The sequence below is a fragment of the Vespa mandarinia genome, chromosome 5 (assembly GCF_050613455.1).
Source record: "Vespa mandarinia isolate Hongniang chromosome 5, ASM5061345v1, whole genome shotgun sequence".
Lineage (NCBI taxonomy): Eukaryota > Metazoa > Arthropoda > Insecta > Hymenoptera > Vespidae > Vespa > Vespa mandarinia.
Window position 1 is genome coordinate 8,952,990 of NC_140814.1, and position 22,011 is coordinate 8,975,000.

Consider the following 22,011-nt stretch of genomic DNA (forward strand, 5'->3'; position numbering starts at 1 on the left):
TCACGGAACGATCGAAAAGTATTCACGAAGGAAATCGCCCTAGAATCAAAGGCACACCCTTGCATTTATTTTTCAACGTTCGTGAAATGTTAGTAGGTCTTTTAAACTCTATACGAAGAAACTATGAATACGTTTGATTATTCTCGTGCTATTTTAACCTCAATTTAACGCTCCATTGATTCATTGTAACGTTCATTGGCTCAAATTATCTTTTCAAAAGTTTCTTCTATAAAATATTAACATTGAAATCGTCAAAGTATCTAATGATTCAATTATTGTTGTACAATAATAAATAACATTTAGAATCGCATGAAAATGAAAAATACGATGAATATCATATTTTAACAATAAAATTATTCTATTTGTTATCATGGATAACAAATGGAAACAATAATAATAAAACGTTCGATATAATATTTCCGATAAATAATCTTCATCTTTGATATTAATTAATATATTAAATATTCATTTACATTTTAAATAAGTAAACAGTAGCTTCGATTACTCGATCGATAATAGTAAATTAAACAAAAAAGGATCAATTCTATGCATCCCAGAGGGCACTGGTTATGTCCAAATCTCTATAAATATTAAAATGTATAAAAAAAAAAGGAGGCAGAAATTTATCGAACTTAAATTCTTTGATAATAATATAATTACATTATAATTATATTTATACGTTATATAAATATATATATATATACATTTTTATTATTAAATTATATATTTATGTATTAACGGGATTAAGTTAATCTTATATTTATATATTATATATAAATGGTCATTATTATATATTTATATATTAACAGGTTTACAATAACGATAATTTTAAGCAAAATTTAAAATAGTTCCGTATGGTAAAATAATAACTCTCGAAGATCTTTATCATCGGTTGATTTATCAAATAGAAAAGGATTGGCTATTTTCAAAACAAATTTTTCATGACATTTGAGGTTATGCATACATTTGATTCAGCTTCGTGAATCAAATAACCGATCATTTCAATGGAAATTTAATTGATAGTTGATGATCGTACCAACGTTGATACAACTGAATTTAATCCTTGATCAGGAATCATTGATGAACTGTTATTAGACACTGTAGTTGGTATAACAAATGTAACGTTCATTTTCTTTTTTTTTTTCTTTTCTATTTTTTTTCCTTTTTTCTTTTTCTTTTTCGAAAAATTTGACCACGCATGCGTTGCTCTTCTTCGTAAGTAATTTTTTTGTATGCTTAAATTAAAAATAAATTCGTAATTATCGGATATAATTTGTGATTAAATGAGGATTAAGCATTATCATGCACGTAAATCGTAGGTTATGTTTTAATTTCGTTAAAAGAAGTTCAACAATACGAAAGGGCATTGAATCGGTGAAACGATTATATAATACGGTATACTTGTATTTACAGTATGTCGTGACGAGAAACTTCCTTCGTGACTAATCGAATAGACTAATCTTCTCCAAGCCCTTAGACTCGACGAACCATGCTTTAATTATTGCTCAATCTCATCTGATCCAACCCCAATCTATCGTTGGTAACCTTGAAAATAACTTCGAGATCCTCCTTACAATTCGTTCTTCACATTCAAGGTTAAATTTATACGAATAGCTTATTGTAAAATTTTGTATATATTATTCTACGGTATTAGTAAATAGATCGATTCATTTTAAATCTTATTATAATTTATCTTTATATTATATTTAATTTAAAAATGTGATGATAATGATAAGAATCTGAGGATTCGATAAATGAAAAGGAAGAAATGAAAAGGAAAAAAGAAAAAAGGGAAATAAAATATACGTCAGGAATTCTTTGAGTTATCAAAGAAAGGAGGAACGATCAATAACTAAAATCGAATCGATAAAATTGTTACCAAGGCCATTTACTTTTTATGACGCGCGTAATTCAAATGCTTTATCAAATTTTTAGAATTATCTAATATATATACATCAGAGATGATGATAACGCATTGGTACGAATAAAAGTTATTGTTACAAGTAGTCGCTTGAGGGTGATTTCGATGAAGAAAGAAAAAGAGAGAGAGAGAGAGAGAGAGAAAGAGAGAGGAGAATTTGAGAAAGAGAAAAGCTCGTAAAATACATGATTTTATGTTTCTGGTTAAAAGCTGAGCTTTCTCTCTTTCTTTCTCTCTCTCTTTATCGATCGGATTGGTCACACGGTGAGCGACAAAAACGAACAAATTAACAATCCACCATCGAATTTGAACGTTGCTACGTAACGTTCGTAAAATCGTTTAATACACCACACATACAAATAAATTCGCATGTGAGATTTCGTGATAAAAAAAAAAAAAAAGGAAATGTTTTCCTTCTCATAATCGAATTCCAACCATTTTATTTTCCCATCTTTTTAAAATCTAACGATAATCTTATTCCCGAGGATACGAATTGCGTGAAATATTTTATTATTTGGCAAGCAAAAAGCAATTTGATTTTTTTTTTTTTTTTTTTTTTTTTTTTTCATTGCACGAATAATTTAAAGTATTAAAATAACTATATACGTGAATATTCCATTTGACATTTTTAAAGAATATTGTACTGAAAATGTTACAAAATTCGAATTCTAAGTAAAGCGTAATAATTTAATTGCAAATAATTTTTCACTTGTAAATATTGTACATATGTATATATGTATTTTATATTTTTTCATTTCTCGTCACCAAATTATCGATTTTTTTTTTTTTTTTAATGCCTTGAAACAAATTGAGAAGCTTAAATAAAACAATTGCGCCTTCGACCAATGCAACCATGATTACATGATCGTTGAATATTCACATTGTTACAAGGGCAAATCAAAAATTGGATAATCTCGTAATAAGTAAAAAATTGTTGCGTTTTCCTGAATTTCAATGCATTAAGAAAATTTGTACAAGACGTATAACTTAATTAGGCTTAAACATTAATTAAAAATAACGTTCTTTATTCGTCAGGACTAACAGAAAAAAAAAAGAAAAAAGAGAAAGAAATACAACAAATGCTTCTTAAATACAATATTTCATCGTCGGTTAAAAATTTCTTTTGTAAAAAAAAATGGCCAAGGAAAAAATATAGAAAAGAACAAAAAAAAAATAAAAATGCAGTTGGACGATTATATGAGTTTATCAGGTGATAATTTAAGCAGATAGTATACAAATAATACTAACGAGAAACACAGAAAATAAAAGTATCGTACGAACGTATCTCATTGTTTAGCGTAGCGATATTTTAATTATTTAGCGAGCACTATTTTATATTGGAATCTACTTTGAAAAAAAAGAAAAAAAAATTACGAGTCAAATAAAAAAAGAAATATTGATCGAAATATCGTGCGCTTACATATTTAATACGTATTCCTGCTATCATTCGAATGAATCGATCGTCGAAACATCGAATTATGATCAGTAATAACAAAATTACGTACAATTTACGATTAAATTAGATATAACATTTTCTATGTATTTCTAATAATATCTTATTATTAGTGAATCCTGTTTCGTGCGAATGAATTTGTTCATTATTAAAAAAAAAAAAAAAAAAAAAGAAAGAAAAAAAAAGGCAAGAAAGATTAATGATTTTTAAAAATCTAAACGATGAGAAGGAGATTGAGATGAATTGAAAAAAAAAAAAAAAAAAAAAAGATTCCATAAACTCGTTATGAAAAATGATTTTTCGTCAGTCCACGCAAGTCAAAACGACTTACGAGTATTAGATATCGTATGATTATTATAATGGAATAACTTATTTCCAACAATTATTGAGACTTCTAAGTTTTATCATTCCTTCTTTAACGTTGCTACTTTGTTAGTAGGCCAGTGACTATTGAACAGACATCTCGTCCCATCTCGTTGCTAACTTTCCTGGCATTTCTCTGTTGTCTTTTGAACATTACACATTCGAGAATCTCGAAAAGGACGTTGTTCAAAATGGCGGACGATAGTAGTTTGGCCAATTTCCATGAGAGTTTATTCCAGGGAATAAAATCAAGGTTGCTGTAACAAAGCAAAGACATTAAAGTTTATAATCGTTCAATTGTTGTAAATAATACTTTGTTACAGATTAAAATGTAAATGTGATTCGACTAACTTTCGATCATTCAACTATCTAGAATTATGTTATTTAAATGTTATAAAAGTCACTTATTGTCAGAATTAAATATCGAACTATTTAACTATTTAATGCGAAACAAAAAGTAAATAAAAATTGCTACAATTTTAAATATTGTTTTTATGCACGACCATAGGGAATTTTTTCTTCTCTCAATATAAAGATAAGTGAGACAAACTGTATTATCTTTAGAATTATTTAATATTTAAAAATTCGTTCGAATTTGTACATTTCATATCGAAATTTTTGTATATATGTATGTATGTATGTATGTGTCTACGTTTAAATGGCTAAATAGATTGAGTTGAAATTTATAACAAAAATGATATTACTTGAAACGTGGATTAACAAGTAATTTCGATTCGATCTAATTTCGAGCTATGAAATGTCGATTTTTGTTAAAAATGATATTTGAAAAAATATTTAAAGATATTTAAAATATATCTAAGGATATTGAAAAACAAAAAAAAAATTACATTCGCAAGAAAAAGAATGTCAACATCTTAGGAATATTTAAAATAATATCAGTCATATGTATCATAAAAATCTGGCTGGCATGATGAATTTCTTTTTCTTTTTCTCTTTTTTTTTTTTTTTTAATTTCGCATAGAAATAATCAAAGATGGATGAATAGATGAAAATTAAAATTTGTGGCGAAGGACCTTTATCTGTCTTAAAGATTGCTAATTTTCTTACTAAAATTTATACATAATGCATGTATCTTTATGATTATATATTTATACGTGTGAGAGCATGTGGGTGTACGCGCATACACACACAAGCACGTACTAATTTTACAGGCTGAATAGTTGAGCATATTTACTTAAAATTTATATCGAAAATTAAGTCGAAATTTTAAGAAGATCCATGAGTAATTTCGATTGTATATAATTTCTGATTGGAAAATAACAGTTACATATAATATTAATACATTAATAATTAATCTACTAATATTTAATTTTGTACCGATATTAAATTTCATCATGTCTATTTTACATTACGCAGAGTAATGTCGATTTAACGTTTCGTTCGAAATATATATAGAATGTAAATACAATCAAGCAAATATTATAGAATGTTATAACATTTAACTCTTTAATAAATAACATTTTTTTAAGCGTCAAATTATAAAACACAATTATCTAATGCGAAACTTGTAATATAATTTAATAGAATTATATCGTTATGCTGTATTAATTATAATTTATATTTAGAAAATATCAACTTTCAGGATATGAATTAAATGCGATATGAGAGAGAGTTATCAAACGAAAATTAAAATAAGATTTACAAAATACAAATATATCAGAGTATTATATCAAAGTCAATATGAAAAGTTTTCAATTAACTTAAAAATAAGTTAGTTATTCATTGTTTTCCAACGACCTTAAAGGATTCGAAAAAAATTGCAAAAATTAATGTTAATCGTTCAAACTTATTTTGCGTTGTTCATTTTTCGATAATTAATCATCTTTTCAACAAATTTAATTGAAAAAATTGATTAGATAATCCAAAGAAAGGAAAGAAATAACAATAAAATATTTGGATGGCATTTACAAATGTTAGATTAAAAAGGATTTAACACGTAGAAAGAGATAACAATGATTTGCTATTGCTTTTATATCCTATGAAAAGTGTATCCACTAGCAGAATGTAAGTTTCGCAAACGTTAAATCCAGTTCTCACGTAATGTCCCATAAAACCAGTTTCGGTGAACTTAGAGTCCGAGGTAACCCTAAGAGTTACGATTTATCATCGTCCTTTAGAATCGGCCTTTATACGAGAGATAATCTGTTCTATGCAAAAAAAAAAAAAAAGAAGAACTATGATGCATGTGAAACCGTGAATACGGTTTACACGATAAAACTCACGTTTCTCGCGTATTTTAAAGGCTCGTTTAAGGTCTCCTAAAGATAAAAGATATTTAAATACAACGCTAGTAGGTAAAAGTCTTGTTAATAAGAAATATCGAGAGGACGAAGTTAGATATCTTTTTAAATTTTTTCGCGAGAGTCCTTTTTCTTTTTTTTCTTCCCCCCTCTTTATTTTCTTTTTCTTTCGTTCCCTTTCCTTATTACTTTTTTAATAGTCCGATCGATTTTTATTTTTCGTTCTTTTCTTTTTTTTTTTCTTTCTTTCTTTCTTTTTAACAGGTAAGATATCGCATCGACGTTCAGATTTTGCCCGAAGAAAATACCTTTTTGGTATCTAACAGACGCGATGAACGTGAATTTCATCGTCGTACGTGTGTAAAATTTTTCTTCGTTCGTATTAAAGCGATATCACGGTTTTCTTATACATACGTGCCAAGTATCGTAAATACGCGCTCATGAATAACCCTAAATTCGATATGCATCTAATCCGTATACCGTATCGATCGTACGTTTCTTATTAATCTGATTATCAAAGGATTTTAAGATTAAAGCTTTAAAAATGAATCATCTTTTCGTAAGAAACTTTATTATGATGGCATTCTCATCATCAATATTTTTCATTGAACTCGTTTGAATTCATTTTAAATCGATTCATTCATCCTTAGGAATACTTCTTTATCCTCAATCTTCAATTGAATTTGATATAACCAAATTGAATTATAGCGTATTATTATCATAGTTCCAATGAATTGTTAACCGGTAAAATTCAACTAACTGTCTTACAACATTCAACCGGCAATAAGTAGATCAGTTTATCTGGATCAAGATAACATTGTAAACGAATCTAATTAAACAGTTTAGTTGAAGCTAATAGTGAATTAAAGTCGATCGATTATCTTGTTTGAGAACGATCAGTTCTATCGACAGTCGAACGTTTTTATCAAAGGTTCTATCTTTAATACTTTTAAACTCGTTCGTCGTTATCGAAGATCTTTTAACTCGATATATATATATATATATATATATATATATATATCAAACTTTCATTAGATAGTTATACGTTAATTAAACGTTAATTCTACTAACCTCCTTAATTTCTGTTTTTTGAGAAATGTCGATGCTATTAAGAGCTACTCTTTCAGGTATATTTTCCTCTTCCATTGAATGACGAACACCAAAAATCATGCGATAAGATATCGAAGTTAATAAAGCACCTCCGATTGGACCAAACCAATATATCCAATGATGATTCCATTGATTGTTCCAAATAGCTGGTCCCAACGATCTAACTGGATTCATACTGCAACCAGTATAAGGGCCAAATGCTGTGGCTAAGGTTGCAACTGTAAAACCAAACTTTAACGGCACAGAATCCGTATTTTTTGCGTTTCTCGAATCCCAAAGTGCACAGGTGACCAACATCAAAACCGAAGTAGATAAACTTTCGATTAAAAGTCCTTGAATCGCTGATACATTTGGGTGTAAATCGGTGACGCATAATTTGTCGGCATCATCTAATCCTCCCAATGTTAAGTTCTCCTTAGGTGTAACCACCTGCAAATTTATATAAAACACGATTTTTAATTTTCAATATATTTCATTTATACATTTTATTTAGATTTGTTATCTTAAATTGTTATTAAAAATTTGAACCCAATGTATTGGTAAAAACAAGATCTACATATATATAAATTTCATTAAAAATATTAATGTCGCTTGAAGAAAATAATCGAAGAAAAGATTACAATCAAAGGGTAACAATATTTCATCTTTCTTTCATTCGCACGACGAATATTTTTTTATAAAAGATTTTCTATTCAACTTTGTTACGCACTTGCGACAATTATTCATTGTCGATCTTAATGTTACACATTCATCGAATCAAGACCTCTCGAGTTACATACTTATCATTCATAGAACGTTCATGGAACGTTTATCTATGAGAAACATTATCATTGATCGAACATTTTGATTACCAATGAGTACGATTTGTTCGTGATTGCTTTCTTTTTCTTTTTTTTTTTTTTTTTTTTTCTTCATAGATCGATTCATGTTAATCGTGCATTCTGAATCATGAATGTCTTGTAAACTATCGTATCTATTACAATGGAAAAATTCCATCCTGGAGATTCTTTATCTGAATAGCACACTGAATACTATTTATCTGTCCTCCTTCTCTTTCTCTCTTCCCTCTCGCCTCTTCATACTATCTCCCCCTCCCCCGTTCTCTTCCGTCCCAATCGCTTGCCTAATTATAAACAGTTGCTCAATCACTTGAAGAATATAGCCAGAGGAAAGAATTTATTTTTTTTTTTTTTCTTTTTTATGTTTCCTTGCTTCACGTCACAGAATTAACTAGTCTCATCCTTTATGATTTCTTGTCTTCCTTATAAGTCTTCCTTCTTTTTCATTTTCATATTTTTTATTATTCGAAGATTTATCCTTCCCGATCACATCTATCATTTTCATTTGTCTTCTGACTTATTTGTTTGTTTGTTTGTTTGTTTGTATGAAAAACGAGAAAAAGAAATTAAAAATAAAAATTTTTAGAAGAAAGAGGAATATTTATTTTTTTTCCTTCGTTCCTTCTTCTTCTTCTTCTTTTTTTCATTTTTTTCATTTTTTTTTTTTTTTTTTTTTTTTATTATTATTATTTTACAACGAACACACGTCTACGCGTCGAAATTGCAATCATCGTAATTTAAAATGTCGGAGCAAGTCTGACGATTTGTTCTTTGATCTGAAAATTTTGTGATTAAGAATTAAACGTGACTCGGATATTTCCAATGTATAATAATGTATATCGGTCTGTTCGTTATTTTGAAGAAGTAAAAATAAAAAAGAAAAAGAAAAAGAAAAGAAAAAAATCAATATCGCGATATTCCTTATCCCTCTCGCATTTTGAACGAATTTTATCGAAGCTTTATTTTTTTGTTTGATCTTATTTTTCCTTCGTTACTTCTTTTTTCTTATTATCACGAAAGATTAGAGAAAGATCTTTCGGTAATATCGCTATTTTGTTTTGTAACGTTGATTACGAGATCAAAGTATTAGAAAGATATTTTTCAAAATAGAGAGAGAGAGAGAGAGAAAGAAAGAGAGACAGAGATAGAGAAAGAAATAGATAGAAATAAGAAAAAGTGAAAAAAATTAATATAAATCAAATTTATATTGAATCTTAACAATATTTAATTGCTTATAGATTATCAAATAAATAAATTATTCAAAAATTTAAATTTCTCTATTAATTAAAGAAAAAAAAAAAAGCAATTTAATACAAGCATCAAATTTATATCAAATTTAAAAAAAAAATTCATTACTTCATAACTTATAAAATTAGTAAATTATTCAGAAATTTAAATTTCTTCCGACTGAAAAAAAAAAGAAAAAAAAAAAGAAACAAAAAATACAAAAGAAAAAAGGAAAAGAAAAAAAAGATAAAGTTAATTTTTCGAATAAAATTCGATATAAACCATCTGATATCCAATTTCTCCATTGACATAATTAAGAAATATATCCCGTTATTATGACGTGAAAAAAAATTTTTTTCAAAGTACTTTTACATTTACATTTACGTTTACATTTTACATTTTATTAACATTTCTTTTCTTTTTCTTTTTTTTTGTCTTTAAACAACATTTTCAATACTGACCCTTAACATGCCATAACCCGAGACGGCGCCTAACGTTTGAGCCAACAAATAAACCAAGGCCTCTGGGATGGTTTTCTTGCCGAGTACCACTGAACCGACTGTGATGGCGGGATTAACGTGAGCTTCACTAATGTGTCCAAAGCACTGTGAAAAGAAAGACGAGAGAATAAGAGAGAGAGAATTAACTTCTGTGTGTAACGGGTGTAAAGTAAAACAATGTGACAGAATTCTCTGTGTGTATGTGTATGTGTGTGTATGTGTGTTAGGGAAAAGGAACGAAATTTTTTTTTTATTTTTCTTTTAGTTAAAACCACAACAATACACTTTGCTCAACAAATGACTCTTTAATAATGAAACTGGGTTAAAGAGGAACGGTAATTAAAATGTTTTTTAAATATACGACTGACTTCAGAAAGAAAACAAAAATTTTTTTGGCTCTACGAAAAGAACGCTCATTATAAATGTCTTTTTTTATTATTAAGATTTATAAACGATATATAAATTTACTATGATCATATGAAAAACGTTAATTACATTTGATACGAGTATAACAATTATTCAAATTTTCGAGAAATAGAACGAATTCTATTATGGATTCTACGAAATTCATTTTCGTTTTCATCAATTTCTAAATAATTTGATATTATCACGAACGTCAAAGATAATATTAATCAAAACGTTTACTCGTATTCGTTAATTATGTTCATAATTAATTAATTATTTATCGATTAATAATTTCGATTGAAAAAAAAAAAAAAGAAAAAAAAAAAAAAAGAGAAACAAAAGATTAATACATAATATTAGATCTTCTAAAAGTATTTTTAATAAAAACATACAAACTATGTGTACAGACCTGTATAACGATCATAACGCTTAGGCCAAAATTTAATGTGATCTGTAAATGAGGTGGGATGACACCAAGACCGCTAACACATCCCATGCATCCAAGGAACAACAATATTGATGTACCCATCATCTCGGCTAATCCAGTGATGATGGTTTTTTTAACAGAACCCTCCTCTTGAATCAGCTTTCTAAAATCTGTCGAAACCATAAATCTATTATTCTAAAATTTATGGAAACCATAGATGTATTACTAACGCCTTTCTTTTCATTTAACACAGGCTCGATAAAATCAAATAAAAGAAAAAAAAAAAAAAAAAAGAAAAAGAAAAAAGAGAATTACTTTTTATCAAGCGTGATAATCGCGAGTTTATAATACTTACGTAAGCGTTATGAAAATATTATGTTTATTGATACAAGTGTTTTTTTTATATTTGATATTAAAAGATTAAATGAGAAATTTTCGTAAAGGAATATTTGTTACTTATATTATATTATAATTCAATGTATAGACAACGAGATTTAATCTCATTAACGATTATTTAAATATTGATTTTCCACAACGAATTTAACATCGTATATACACATATATGTATATACTTATGATAATAATAACTCATTATCATTTTTGACAAACTTCCACATATGTATTTCTGACGTGTGATCATGTTCTTAGATCGAACAAAAAAAAAAAAAGAAAAAAAAAAGAAAAAAGAAAAAAAAACGTCTCCATTAATATCATCATATTTTAATATATTTCCATATCTTTTTTATCGGCATAATATATCATAATACGAACGAATTATGAAATATGTAATTTCAAAATAAACATATAACACGTATATACATTTTTATTCGTAGATTAACATTGAATTTTCTTTAGCAATAAATCCGTTCGTAAAGGTGACCAACAAGCAAGGAATAATATATTCATAATATATTCAAAATTAATTCCATCGTACGATTTAGTATTGAAGCCGAAACAAATGTGGGCTCGTTACGAAGAGATTAACATAATTCGTACGACATTATTTCGCGTTGGAATATTCACAAATGATAGACAATGTTATTACGTTTGAGATTCTATGTAAACTCGTCATAGAAAAAGTTGTCACGCTAAAGAGTCGAGAGGAATGAATAAGAGAGAAAAAATAAATAAAAATAAATAAATAAATAATAATAAAGAGAAGGACGTACGAATTGCTCACACTTGACAAATCGATTAATTTCGTAAAAGAAAAAGTGAAGAAACGTGATGAAATAATGTAAATAACTTTTTAAAAAAATTAACCCCCGTAATATAAAATCAAATGAACATTGTAAAATTTATAAATGGAGACCAACGACATATATATGAAATAACAAAAATTAAAGAAATTTATTATCAATATAAAAATTGAGGATTCGATCGAGTTCTTTGATATTTAAATTTAAGAAAAAGCAAAAAATTTCCAAAATAAATTTAATCAATTTGGCTTATCTTATATTAATATCCAAAATATTATGTTATTGTCTGTTAGCATATAAAACGATAAGATCGAAATTGAGATGATAAGGATCTTTGTCTTACCCCGACGCCAGGACATCTTCAACGTTTTATCAGAGATTCTCAGGTTGTTGTACGCTCACCGACTACTATCGATGGAATAACTTTGTTGAAGTACAGTACATCGGAACATACACGCAACTAATGTATATATCTCTATCTCTATCTCTATGTCTATCTTATATTCCTACCTTTATCTCTCTCAAACATGGATGCTATATATATATATATGTATTTATACAAACGCGTATGTAATACCAATGTCTGGTGTAACTAAATGTGTAGAATTACGAGTATCTGACGTATGTATGAGAAAACAGGAAAGCTACTACCAAACCAATCTCGATATTATGTTTGAATTAGAATTTCTTCGTTCAGACAGATATTTGGAAGTCGTTCTAGTATTTATAATAAGAACGATCATTCTTTTTGATATAAAGTATTAATAACCTAACAAAAAAATATGTTCCTCTCTTTTAAATCTTATCGACGTCTTTTTTTATATACATTATATATATATATATATATATATATATATATATATATATATAAAATAATAATAATAATTGTAAATGTTTTTTCAACGATAATATTATCACTCTTTATTATTGTTATATTATAAATCGTAAATATGGGAATAGTACACGGGAATAAATTTGTAAAGAGTTTCGTGCCTCCAGTGATTATTGATAATTAGTAAATTATAACAATTGACAGATAAATTCTAATGTAATTCGTATGATTCTGAATACGACGAAAATGTTTCGAAATATCTACATTAAAATTTTTTAACACATATATGACTCAAGTATACGTATCTTCTTCAAGGAAATGACATTATCAGTTTACATTATCGAATTATCACTTATGAAATATTTACATTTGAAATTTTTTAACGTGTCCTCATATTTCTTCTCGAAAAAAAATTATTGATATATGTAAATGAGTTTCTTTAGAAATTTACAATATATTTTTCTTTTCCTTTTCTTTTTTTTTCTACATATTGCAACATGTTTGATTTGAAAGAAACAAATTAGGTAATAAATGTAAAAAATGGGGGGGGGGTTGAAAAAAAAATATGTATCAAAAAACGTTACAAAGTATTATATCTTTTTTTTTTTTATTTCACAGAGTTAATACATAATTATCGACCCACTGAAATATCAAAAGCATGAAAGAAGTATTTCCAAGGATGATATATACTGATACGCTAACGCTGATTTGAGTTTTCCGGTGTGTCAACATCAAAGTCACAAACGCACTTGCGTATTACGTGAGATGAAAAGAGGGAGAAAGAGAGAGAAATAGAGGGTAAACGACATTAGGGACGTCGAACCATCCAACTCGAGCAACAAGGATAATTATGGCAGGTAATTACCTCTACTTGTAGTCGAAGGATAGCATCGAGAAAGGAGCTACTCGACTGTATTCTCTGAGAAAGAACTTTTACACTTTGCTTTGATGCAAGAAAGGGGGAAAGTAAAGTGGGGAAAAAAGAGGAGGAGGAAAGAGAGAGAGAGAGAGAGAGAGAGAGAGAGAGAGAGAGAGGAGGAAAGAGAAAAGGGGGGAGGTCGAAAAGGTCCAAGAAAGAAAATTAAAGGTAAGAAAACTTTAAAGAACAGTCCCGTATTTATTTCTACCCTTTTCATTGTCAAAGCCGTTTAAAGACAATTTACTCGTGGAATTCGATTATTGATTTTTCTTCTTCCTCTTTTCTTGTCGTTTTTCTTTTCGATTAGTTCAATGAGAAAATTTGCATTTAAAAAGAAAAAAGAAAAAAAAAAAAAAGAAATGATCAAACTCTTATTCAATACAAACCGTGACGAATCATGTCTCATGATACTGAGATTAGAAATTCTTTCGGTTTCTCTTTATGTTTCTTTAAATTTCAATGGCCACGAAGTTTTATCAAAGTCACAAGGAATATATTTATAAATAAAATGAATATATATACATATATATATATATATATATATATATATTTATTTATAAATGAATATACTTAATGATCGGTGTTCAATATTTATAATTATAGTGTTTGCCGAAAGATCTCCAACAATCATGTTATCGATTGCTTTGGCTGAATAATATCCTCATTTACTGATATATCTCCACTTTTGCATATTCATTTGGTTTTGTGAGAATGCAAGCAATGCTATCCCATTGCAATTAATATTCTGTTACTAATATTCTCTAACTATCACGAAAACATTTCTATAATATATTTCTGATATCGAAGCTCGATAGTGAATCGTCGGTAAATATCGAAATCGTCGATTAAATGTTATATTCGATTATTATTCCAGGTCAAGTTGTTAATTAGTCACTGTTCAATTGGCAATTCCTTAACCCTATTCAATTGAATTTACATCGAATCGATATTTGAAATTATTATTATTTTTTTTTTAAATCATTTGAATACGACTATATATATACGTTCTAGAACATTTCTAGATTATGTACGTGACCTTATTATAGTTGACGTATGACTATCAAACTACGTGATATGCACGCAACGTTATTATGCCATGTTCCCAAGAGGCGTTAACTATCGAATCTATATTACGGTTTACTGGATTACGAAACAATTAGACACAAATAAAACAGAATTATTAAGAATCGAAATAATTATAAACGATCTATCTCCCTTTTTATTATATCTTTTCTTTATTTAACAAATAGCTATTTGATCGATCGCCATCTCGTTCGAGTATTATCAAATTCTTTTTCATCGTGAAATTTATATGACTAAATGAAATTTTTTTCCTTTTTTTTTTTTTTTTGTTTCTTCTTCTATTGTATATTATTCATTTGTATTTATATATGACAACGACGATAAACAAAAAATCTTTTCTTTTTTATATATTAGAATTAAGATATTAAATAAATTCGAATAGATTAAACATAAAGAGTTTTGATAATAATGAATTATCGTTACCTTCGACAAATTTATTTTCACGTTACTCGTCTAAAAAACGAATATAATGATATTTCATACGATTATGGATAATCTCGAAAGCAGAAAAAAAAACAAATAAAGAAAAGGCTAGCATTTATTCATAATTAAAAACTGCATATAATAAGTGCCATTTAATGAACAAGTTTATTATCGTCAATATCCTAACGTGATCATCAAATAACAATGATTATTACTTAATCATCAATAAAATTTCCATAAAAATGTGTGCCTTCGATATTAATCGTTTTCAATTACATGTGTTCGATCATTTTACGAGCAATTTAAAACTTATTTATCATGTAGCTCTGGCAATGGATTTTCGACGTGAAAATGATAAAAGAAAAATTTTTATATAAACTTAATTTCCCCATTTAATCCTACGAATTTTTTCACAAGTTATAGACTTTTTTTTTTCTTTTAACATATTATATATCTTTTTATGATCTTCAAAATAATAATGTTCGAAATGATCTTCGACCTGCATCTAAAATACAAATTTTGAAAATATTTTTATATTTTTAACAATTTTAATAATTCTTATTAATTAATCGTCATTTTCCATTTCTCTCTGGATAGCATTCGAATTTTCCCTGTTCAATTCTCTTGCAAACTATTTCGATATTGTCAACGAACCTTCTCCATACGATGGATTTCAAATAATCCCACTCTCCCCCTCCCCAACCGCCAATAATCCATTAAAGCAATAATCCATTGATTCAATCTCAGATATTGAGTTATGTTTGTAAATAGCTTTAGGGCGAAAATTTAACACAACTAATTTCAACTATCTATAAAATTATTCCTAAATAAAATTCCTTATAATTGAAGAACAAGGTCAGATGGGTTCAAGCATTGGGGTCAAATATTATACGAACGTGTTCTTGTTTCTTGTTTCTTTTTTTTTTTTTTTATCGTTCTCACGTGTAAAAATCAAATACAATCGAAACGATAGTTTTCACCCTAAAAGCTTAGGTATACCCTGTATATTTTGTATCATATGTAAGTGATTTAATTAAAATTCACAAAAAATGCTTCTTTTTCTTCTTTCTTTTTTTCCTTCTTCTTCTTCTTCTTCTTCTCGTGTTAGTCGTTTCTTTTTTCTTCTTCTTCTTCTTCTTTTTCTTCCTTTCCTTCTAACAACTCATTCTCTTATCTTTTTCTTTTCTTATTTTTCCGCTTCCTTTTTTTTCTCTTTCTTCCTCCCATTAAATTTCACGCTCGTGTATGTTCATCAGAAGCGATCTTCTTGTTTTATTACGTAATATACTATTAACCAAATATTTCCATTCTATCATTCGATATATTGATTGTTTATATGCTTACGTGATGCGGGAATTACCCTGTCTAGCGTTTAACCTTAGAAACATAGTTAAACAATTAAACGAAATGACCGTATCCTCTTTCGTTCATTCAAATTCAAATTCTGAAACTACAAGGATATCTTTTCTTCTCTCTTCTTCGAAGAAAAAAAAAAGAAAAAAAAAAAAGAAAAAATAATTATTTTTGTTAATAATTTTTCTCGTGGATGAAACGATTCGCACATCCTATTTTTTGTTTTGTATTTCTTTTTTTTTTTTTTTTTTTTCTTTTTCCCCTTCCCTCATCGTATGTGTCTCACTCAATACCGTTGTTTTCAAGAGTAACGTTTGACCTTCCTAGCGATATATACTTCACTTTGATTTCGTATAAATAATCGCGCGTAATCGCGCGTGACAAAAATCTAATGATATTAAAAGATTAACAAAAGTAGTTCTTCTATTCTCTGATATAATAAATTTAGATAACGATCTACACATCGAGCGTTTTCAATTTAAAAATATCAGAGAAAAAGAATTTGATATTTTTGTATCGTAAAATAATAAAGAAAAAAAAAAAAAAAAAAAAAAAAGATATTCATTTTTTTTTTTATATACATATATCGCACATTTATTATACATTAACAACGAGGTATCTCTGACGAGGATTAATAATCAAAGAATACATTTTATCGACAAGATTAAATTAATTCGTTCGTTTGTTCGTTGATAATGTTACTTAACAACTTCGTTGATGTTATATAACGAAGAACGTAGAAACAAAATGAAACAAAACGATCGATCGATCGATTTTGTTCTATCTCACATTCGAAATTACTATAATTTGCGTTCGTGAGATAAATCCCCATAAGAGTATTGGAATACCTTGTATACTTCATCTCGAACGAACTTGTTTTAAAATTCAAATCGAAGAGCTATATGTTTATTTTCTTGTCTCTTTTCTCTCTCTCTCTCTCTCTCTCTCTCTCTCTGCAAAACTGTTTTAGGATGCAAATTGTTCGCCGTAAATCATATACTCTGGAATATTGTTTAAAGCAATTTTTACGATTTTTCTTTTTTTCTAATACTGTTTTTATTTTTCCTTTTTCTTTTTATACCGACGTATTTGCATACAATACGAAGAAACGCGTTCGTTGAGATGGACAAATAAAAACAAAACAAAAAAGGAAAAGAAGAAAAAAAGAAAAAAAAATATATATATATATATAAATAGAAGAAAACATTTGAGACGATCTAACAAAATTTGACACGTTAGAAAATAATTGAAAAGGAGTAAGTAAAATGTAAATTGAAAAAGGCAAAAAATAAAGAATAAAAATAAAAAAAAGAATGATAACGTTTTTTTTTTTTTATAGATCGATCTATTACAGACGATACGATTGTTTCTCTAAGGATATTCGATCGTCTTTGATGCGTTATCTAACGAAGCCCCTTTAATCTTCGATCCACATAGAATCGGTTAATTTCGCGGGAACGCCATCAGAGAGATTATGCGGCAATTAGTCGCATGTAATCTGCCCGTTAGACGGATAAACGGCCTCGTTCTCTTGTTACCTGTGTCCAAGTTGCTACGTATACGTGTCTAACTTGTGCTGATTTGCGTTAGATTAGAAATCGCATATAGAATTTAATTCCCAACCGAGAGAGAGAGAGAGAGAGAGAAAGAGAGAGAGAGAGAGAGAGAGAGAGATGACCTTTGACCTCCCATCTAACAAAAATAATCTCGTTTACTTAATTCTTCAAAATATTATTCTTAATTGTATCTCCTATCATCATTTATTATCATTCATTTATCATATTATTTTCTCTCATTGTTTTTATACATATTTATTGTATATATATACATATATATATATATATATATATATATATTTATGTATTGACATTGTTGCACAAAGAATACTCAATATTTTTCTCAACTTGTTTTAATGAGATTCAAGTCACGTTTACAGCACCTTTTAACTTATTAAGGTCGATCAAATGACTTTCAACTCGTGGTTACGCTATCGTATCAATGTCGAGTTTGAATACAAAACGAAGTACTTATGTATGTAAATATTTGCGAACTACTCTAAGATCGATCAGAACGACGAGTTCTCAATTCGTTTAAACGAAACGCGCGTATTTATTAACCTTTTTTCTTTTTTCTTTTTTTTTTTTTTTGCTTCTTCACCTATTTTTATCGTTAAGCAAATTTCATTTTGATATTTGAAAAAAATATACTTATCTTCGAAAATTAAGAAATAAATATGATAAAGTAGATCGTATTGATAAATTTGAAAGAAGATAAGAATATTACACGCAACGAATGCATCTTATTTAATTCTAATCGATGATTGATTATCACTAATCAATATTTTATGTTTTGTACGTTTTAATTAGACGAACAAGAAAAATATAATTTTGTATTCATACATACTTACATATAGATTTGTGTTTAAATGATAAAAAATATTTTTTATCTTATGATTTTTGTTTTTCTTTTTTTTTTTTTTTTAACTTATAAAAACATATTTACTTATGAATTTATGTTCAAAAGAATAGAAAATATTTATTTATACGGTTTATGACTTTTAACTTGGAACTTGTAACAAAATTTGTAATATTTCCATATTCTAGTTCTATTTGATAAACTTTGCGTATGGAGATTAATGAGATCGAAAGTTCAAGAATTATTTTACAAATATCAATAATTTTCTATCTTTATTCGGTCCATGGAAATTTCCGTTTAAAGGTTGCAAATGGTCAACATATATATACATATACATATACATATATATATATATATATATATATATATATATATATATATATATCGATAATATTTATAAAAAACAATTTCTCATATGATTAGCAGTACATAATACTTATTGAAAAGCAACAGTTCAAGATTCTAAAGTACGAAATGATAACATATGCAATAATGAATTTTCAAACGTCATTTTATTTACATTATTAAATAGAGAAACACATAGACCGATTGAATTTTTTAATACGTAATATCGCATACTTAAAAGAAAAAAAAAAAAAAAAAAAAAAAAAAACACCTAGAGAACACTACCGATGATCATTCGAATATAAATATATTCGAAGATAATTCGTAGTAAATATGTACGTAATAATGATTGAACGATCAATTAAGAAAGTAGAGAAATGTTATTAGTAAAAAAGATAAAACAATAAATAAATAAATAAATATAATAATAATATTATAAGAATTGTCAGCTTTTTCTTTTTTTTTTTCTTTCTTTTTTCGTTTGGATCGAAGCCAATACCGATCGTTTATTATGAAAAAAGTATATGTGTGATTATGTATGAATAATCGAAGGATAAAAACGTTCGACCATGAGAGATTTGCATTAGTTCGCAATTTTCCGAGAAGATCAAGACATTCTTTATTTTATTCTTCAACATATATGGCGTCTTTCGCTCTTAAGAGGAACGATAACTCCATAATTAAATTCCAAGAGGAATTCAAATTTAAGCCATGGTTTCTTACGTACGTAAGAAATTAATTCCGATTATTAAATAAAGATCATTGGAATTCTTTTGATAAAAAAAAATATAAAAACAAATAAAAGAGAAAAGAGATTAAATTTGACCTCGTGACAGTTGATAAAAAATGTTTTTTTAAAACGATATCTACCAATTCTTTTTCTTTATGTTCCTTTCTTTTTTTTTTTTTTCTTGATCAATACACAAAATGTCAAATGTAAATCCGAATATATCTCACGATTGGATTGTAGCTATTAATATAATAAATAAATAATAAATATAATAAATATGATATTAAATAGTTAATACAATAATAATAAAAAAAAAAAAAATATTCGTAGAAAATTGGTATTCGTGATATAAAAACTTTTTAACATGAGTGAAATTGGTAGGAGAGATTTCAAGGTCTTCGTAATTATTGTTTGATATTTTTAAACGAAAGCACTTATTTTTATTATCGCGAAATAACAAAACGAAATATAAAAAATATTGATAAACTTTAAGTAGTTTAAGAATAAATGATAAATTTTTATCAACTTATAGAATTAGAAAAATAAATTCCATATATTTTGTTAGGTATTTTAATCCAGCTGTTAACAATTTAACAATTATTTAAAAGGATAAAATCGTATTGTCGTGATACGGTAGCTAATTTGTAACGCAGATAGTGTTCTTAAGGAAAAGAATAAAAAAAAATATAAATGTACGAAAATAGATTATAATCGGTACGTTCGCGTAATTGTAAAGTATAAAGCAAAAAAGGAAATCATAAACATCCGTTTTCATTTTCAATATTATTTATATATTACTATCGTCATTATCGTAGTGCGACGTGTATAATCTTTTAAATACAAAATGCGTATAATATTTTTCTATTCTTTTTTTTTTTTTTTTTCCTTTTTTTCTATCAATTTTACGTAAAATAAATAAAGTGCGTTAAATGTCAAAATGTACTTATTTAAACGAGATTATAAAGCTTTTCTTTTTTATCGCATTGATCTATTCGCCAGAATATCAAACAGAGTACTCCTAGTTCTTTTTTTTTTTCTTTTTTTTTCCGTGTCAGAAATGAATGATAATATTTTTATAGAATTTGAATGACAGCGTTTCGAATATAGATCTGCATAATTAAATATTGAATTATGTCTAATAACATTGCCGAGTAAAACGTTCAAAGAGAAGTTTACACGAATAATAAAACTGACAAAAGTTTATCTTCCCGCGTATATTAATTATGAACAAGTGGATTCAATTGAACGTAACCGTGGCAATAATACATCACTGAATCTTTCAACTGTTTACAAGTTATAAATCATTAATGCTCCGTAATCGCGATTTAGTTGAAAGTAAAAAATTTGAAAAATTTTAATTTAATCGTTGACGACAAATAAAAAATTATTACACCTACGTATCTATCTAAATAAGACATGATTCATGTACAAGGCACATTCGAAATAATTATTTCATTAAATATGATCGTCTTTCATCGAAAAGATCATTTTCATTATTAATTTCGTCAAAAAAAAAAAAAAAAAAAAAAAAAACAAGAAAAAAAACAGCACACAGATATAAATTTGACATGAAAAATTAAAAACAGGAAGCTCATTATTTCTCGAATTTTTATTAAATCATCTTACGAATAAACGAATAATGAATTCGAATAAACGAATAAATGAATTTAAATTAATATCTAAGATCAAGATCGAGATTGCAGACATATGATCTTTATCGGTCGCAAGTCAACAAGAATCATTTGGTTACATTCTATAGGTCAGTTTTAAATTAACATGACTAGCACGCATATTGTTTACATGAAAGAAGAACGAGTTTACATGAAAGAACAAACACATGGGATTCTAATATCACGATTTATAGGATCGACATGGGATATCACAAACATGTTCTTCCTACTTTTAATATTTTCTACATTGATGTTTCGTTTCGTTCACTTTTAAATTCACTTTTAAAATGATAATTTTTTTGTTTTTTTCTTCTTTTTTTTTTTTTTTTTTTTGTTTTTTTGTTTTTTTTTTTTTTTTTAAGAATAACATTTCATAGAAAGAATCCAAGCATTATAAAATTATTTTCCATGCAACGCAATGCGATGACGTATGTCGTATATAAATATTCTCACGATAATCAATTGGTGTAAACATAGACGATTGAGTAATGTTCGATATTTCCATACATTTCTTTTTTTTTTCTTTTTTTTTTTTT

The 22,011-nt window shown here is 27.1% G+C and overlaps 1 protein-coding gene and 1 long non-coding RNA gene across 4 annotated transcripts in view; one reads left to right on the top strand and one right to left on the bottom strand.

The window, feature by feature from the left end:
* LOC118448383 (uncharacterized) overlaps positions 1–22,011 on the top strand; it is a 39,991-nt gene that overhangs the window by 1,578 nt on the left and 16,402 nt on the right. The window contains exon 2 of one of the 2 annotated variants that reach the window (XR_014982194.1): positions 13,156–13,398. This is a non-coding gene — a long non-coding RNA (uncharacterized LOC118448383). Of the gene's footprint in view, positions 1–13,155; positions 13,399–22,011 lie in introns of those variants that run through there. The other variant, XR_004840161.2, reaches the window with a different exon arrangement.
* The window catches only part of LOC118448381 (aquaporin-like), a 20,639-nt gene continuing 500 nt past the window's right edge, over positions 1,873–22,011 (bottom strand). Inside the window, exons 1-5 of one of the 2 annotated variants that reach the window (XM_035881571.2) lie at positions 12,049–12,191; positions 10,489–10,676; positions 9,636–9,779; positions 7,070–7,537; positions 1,873–3,994 (exon numbers count right to left, since the gene is read on the bottom strand). In XM_035881571.2, coding sequence (XP_035737464.1) covers positions 3,986–3,994; positions 7,070–7,537; positions 9,636–9,779; positions 10,489–10,676; positions 12,049–12,064 — 825 coding nt within the window. In that variant the 5' untranslated portion in view covers positions 12,065–12,191 and the 3' untranslated portion in view covers positions 1,873–3,985. Of the gene's footprint in view, positions 3,995–7,069; positions 7,538–9,635; positions 9,780–10,488; positions 10,677–12,048; positions 12,192–22,011 lie in introns of those variants that run through there. The other variant, XM_085657083.1, reaches the window with a different exon arrangement.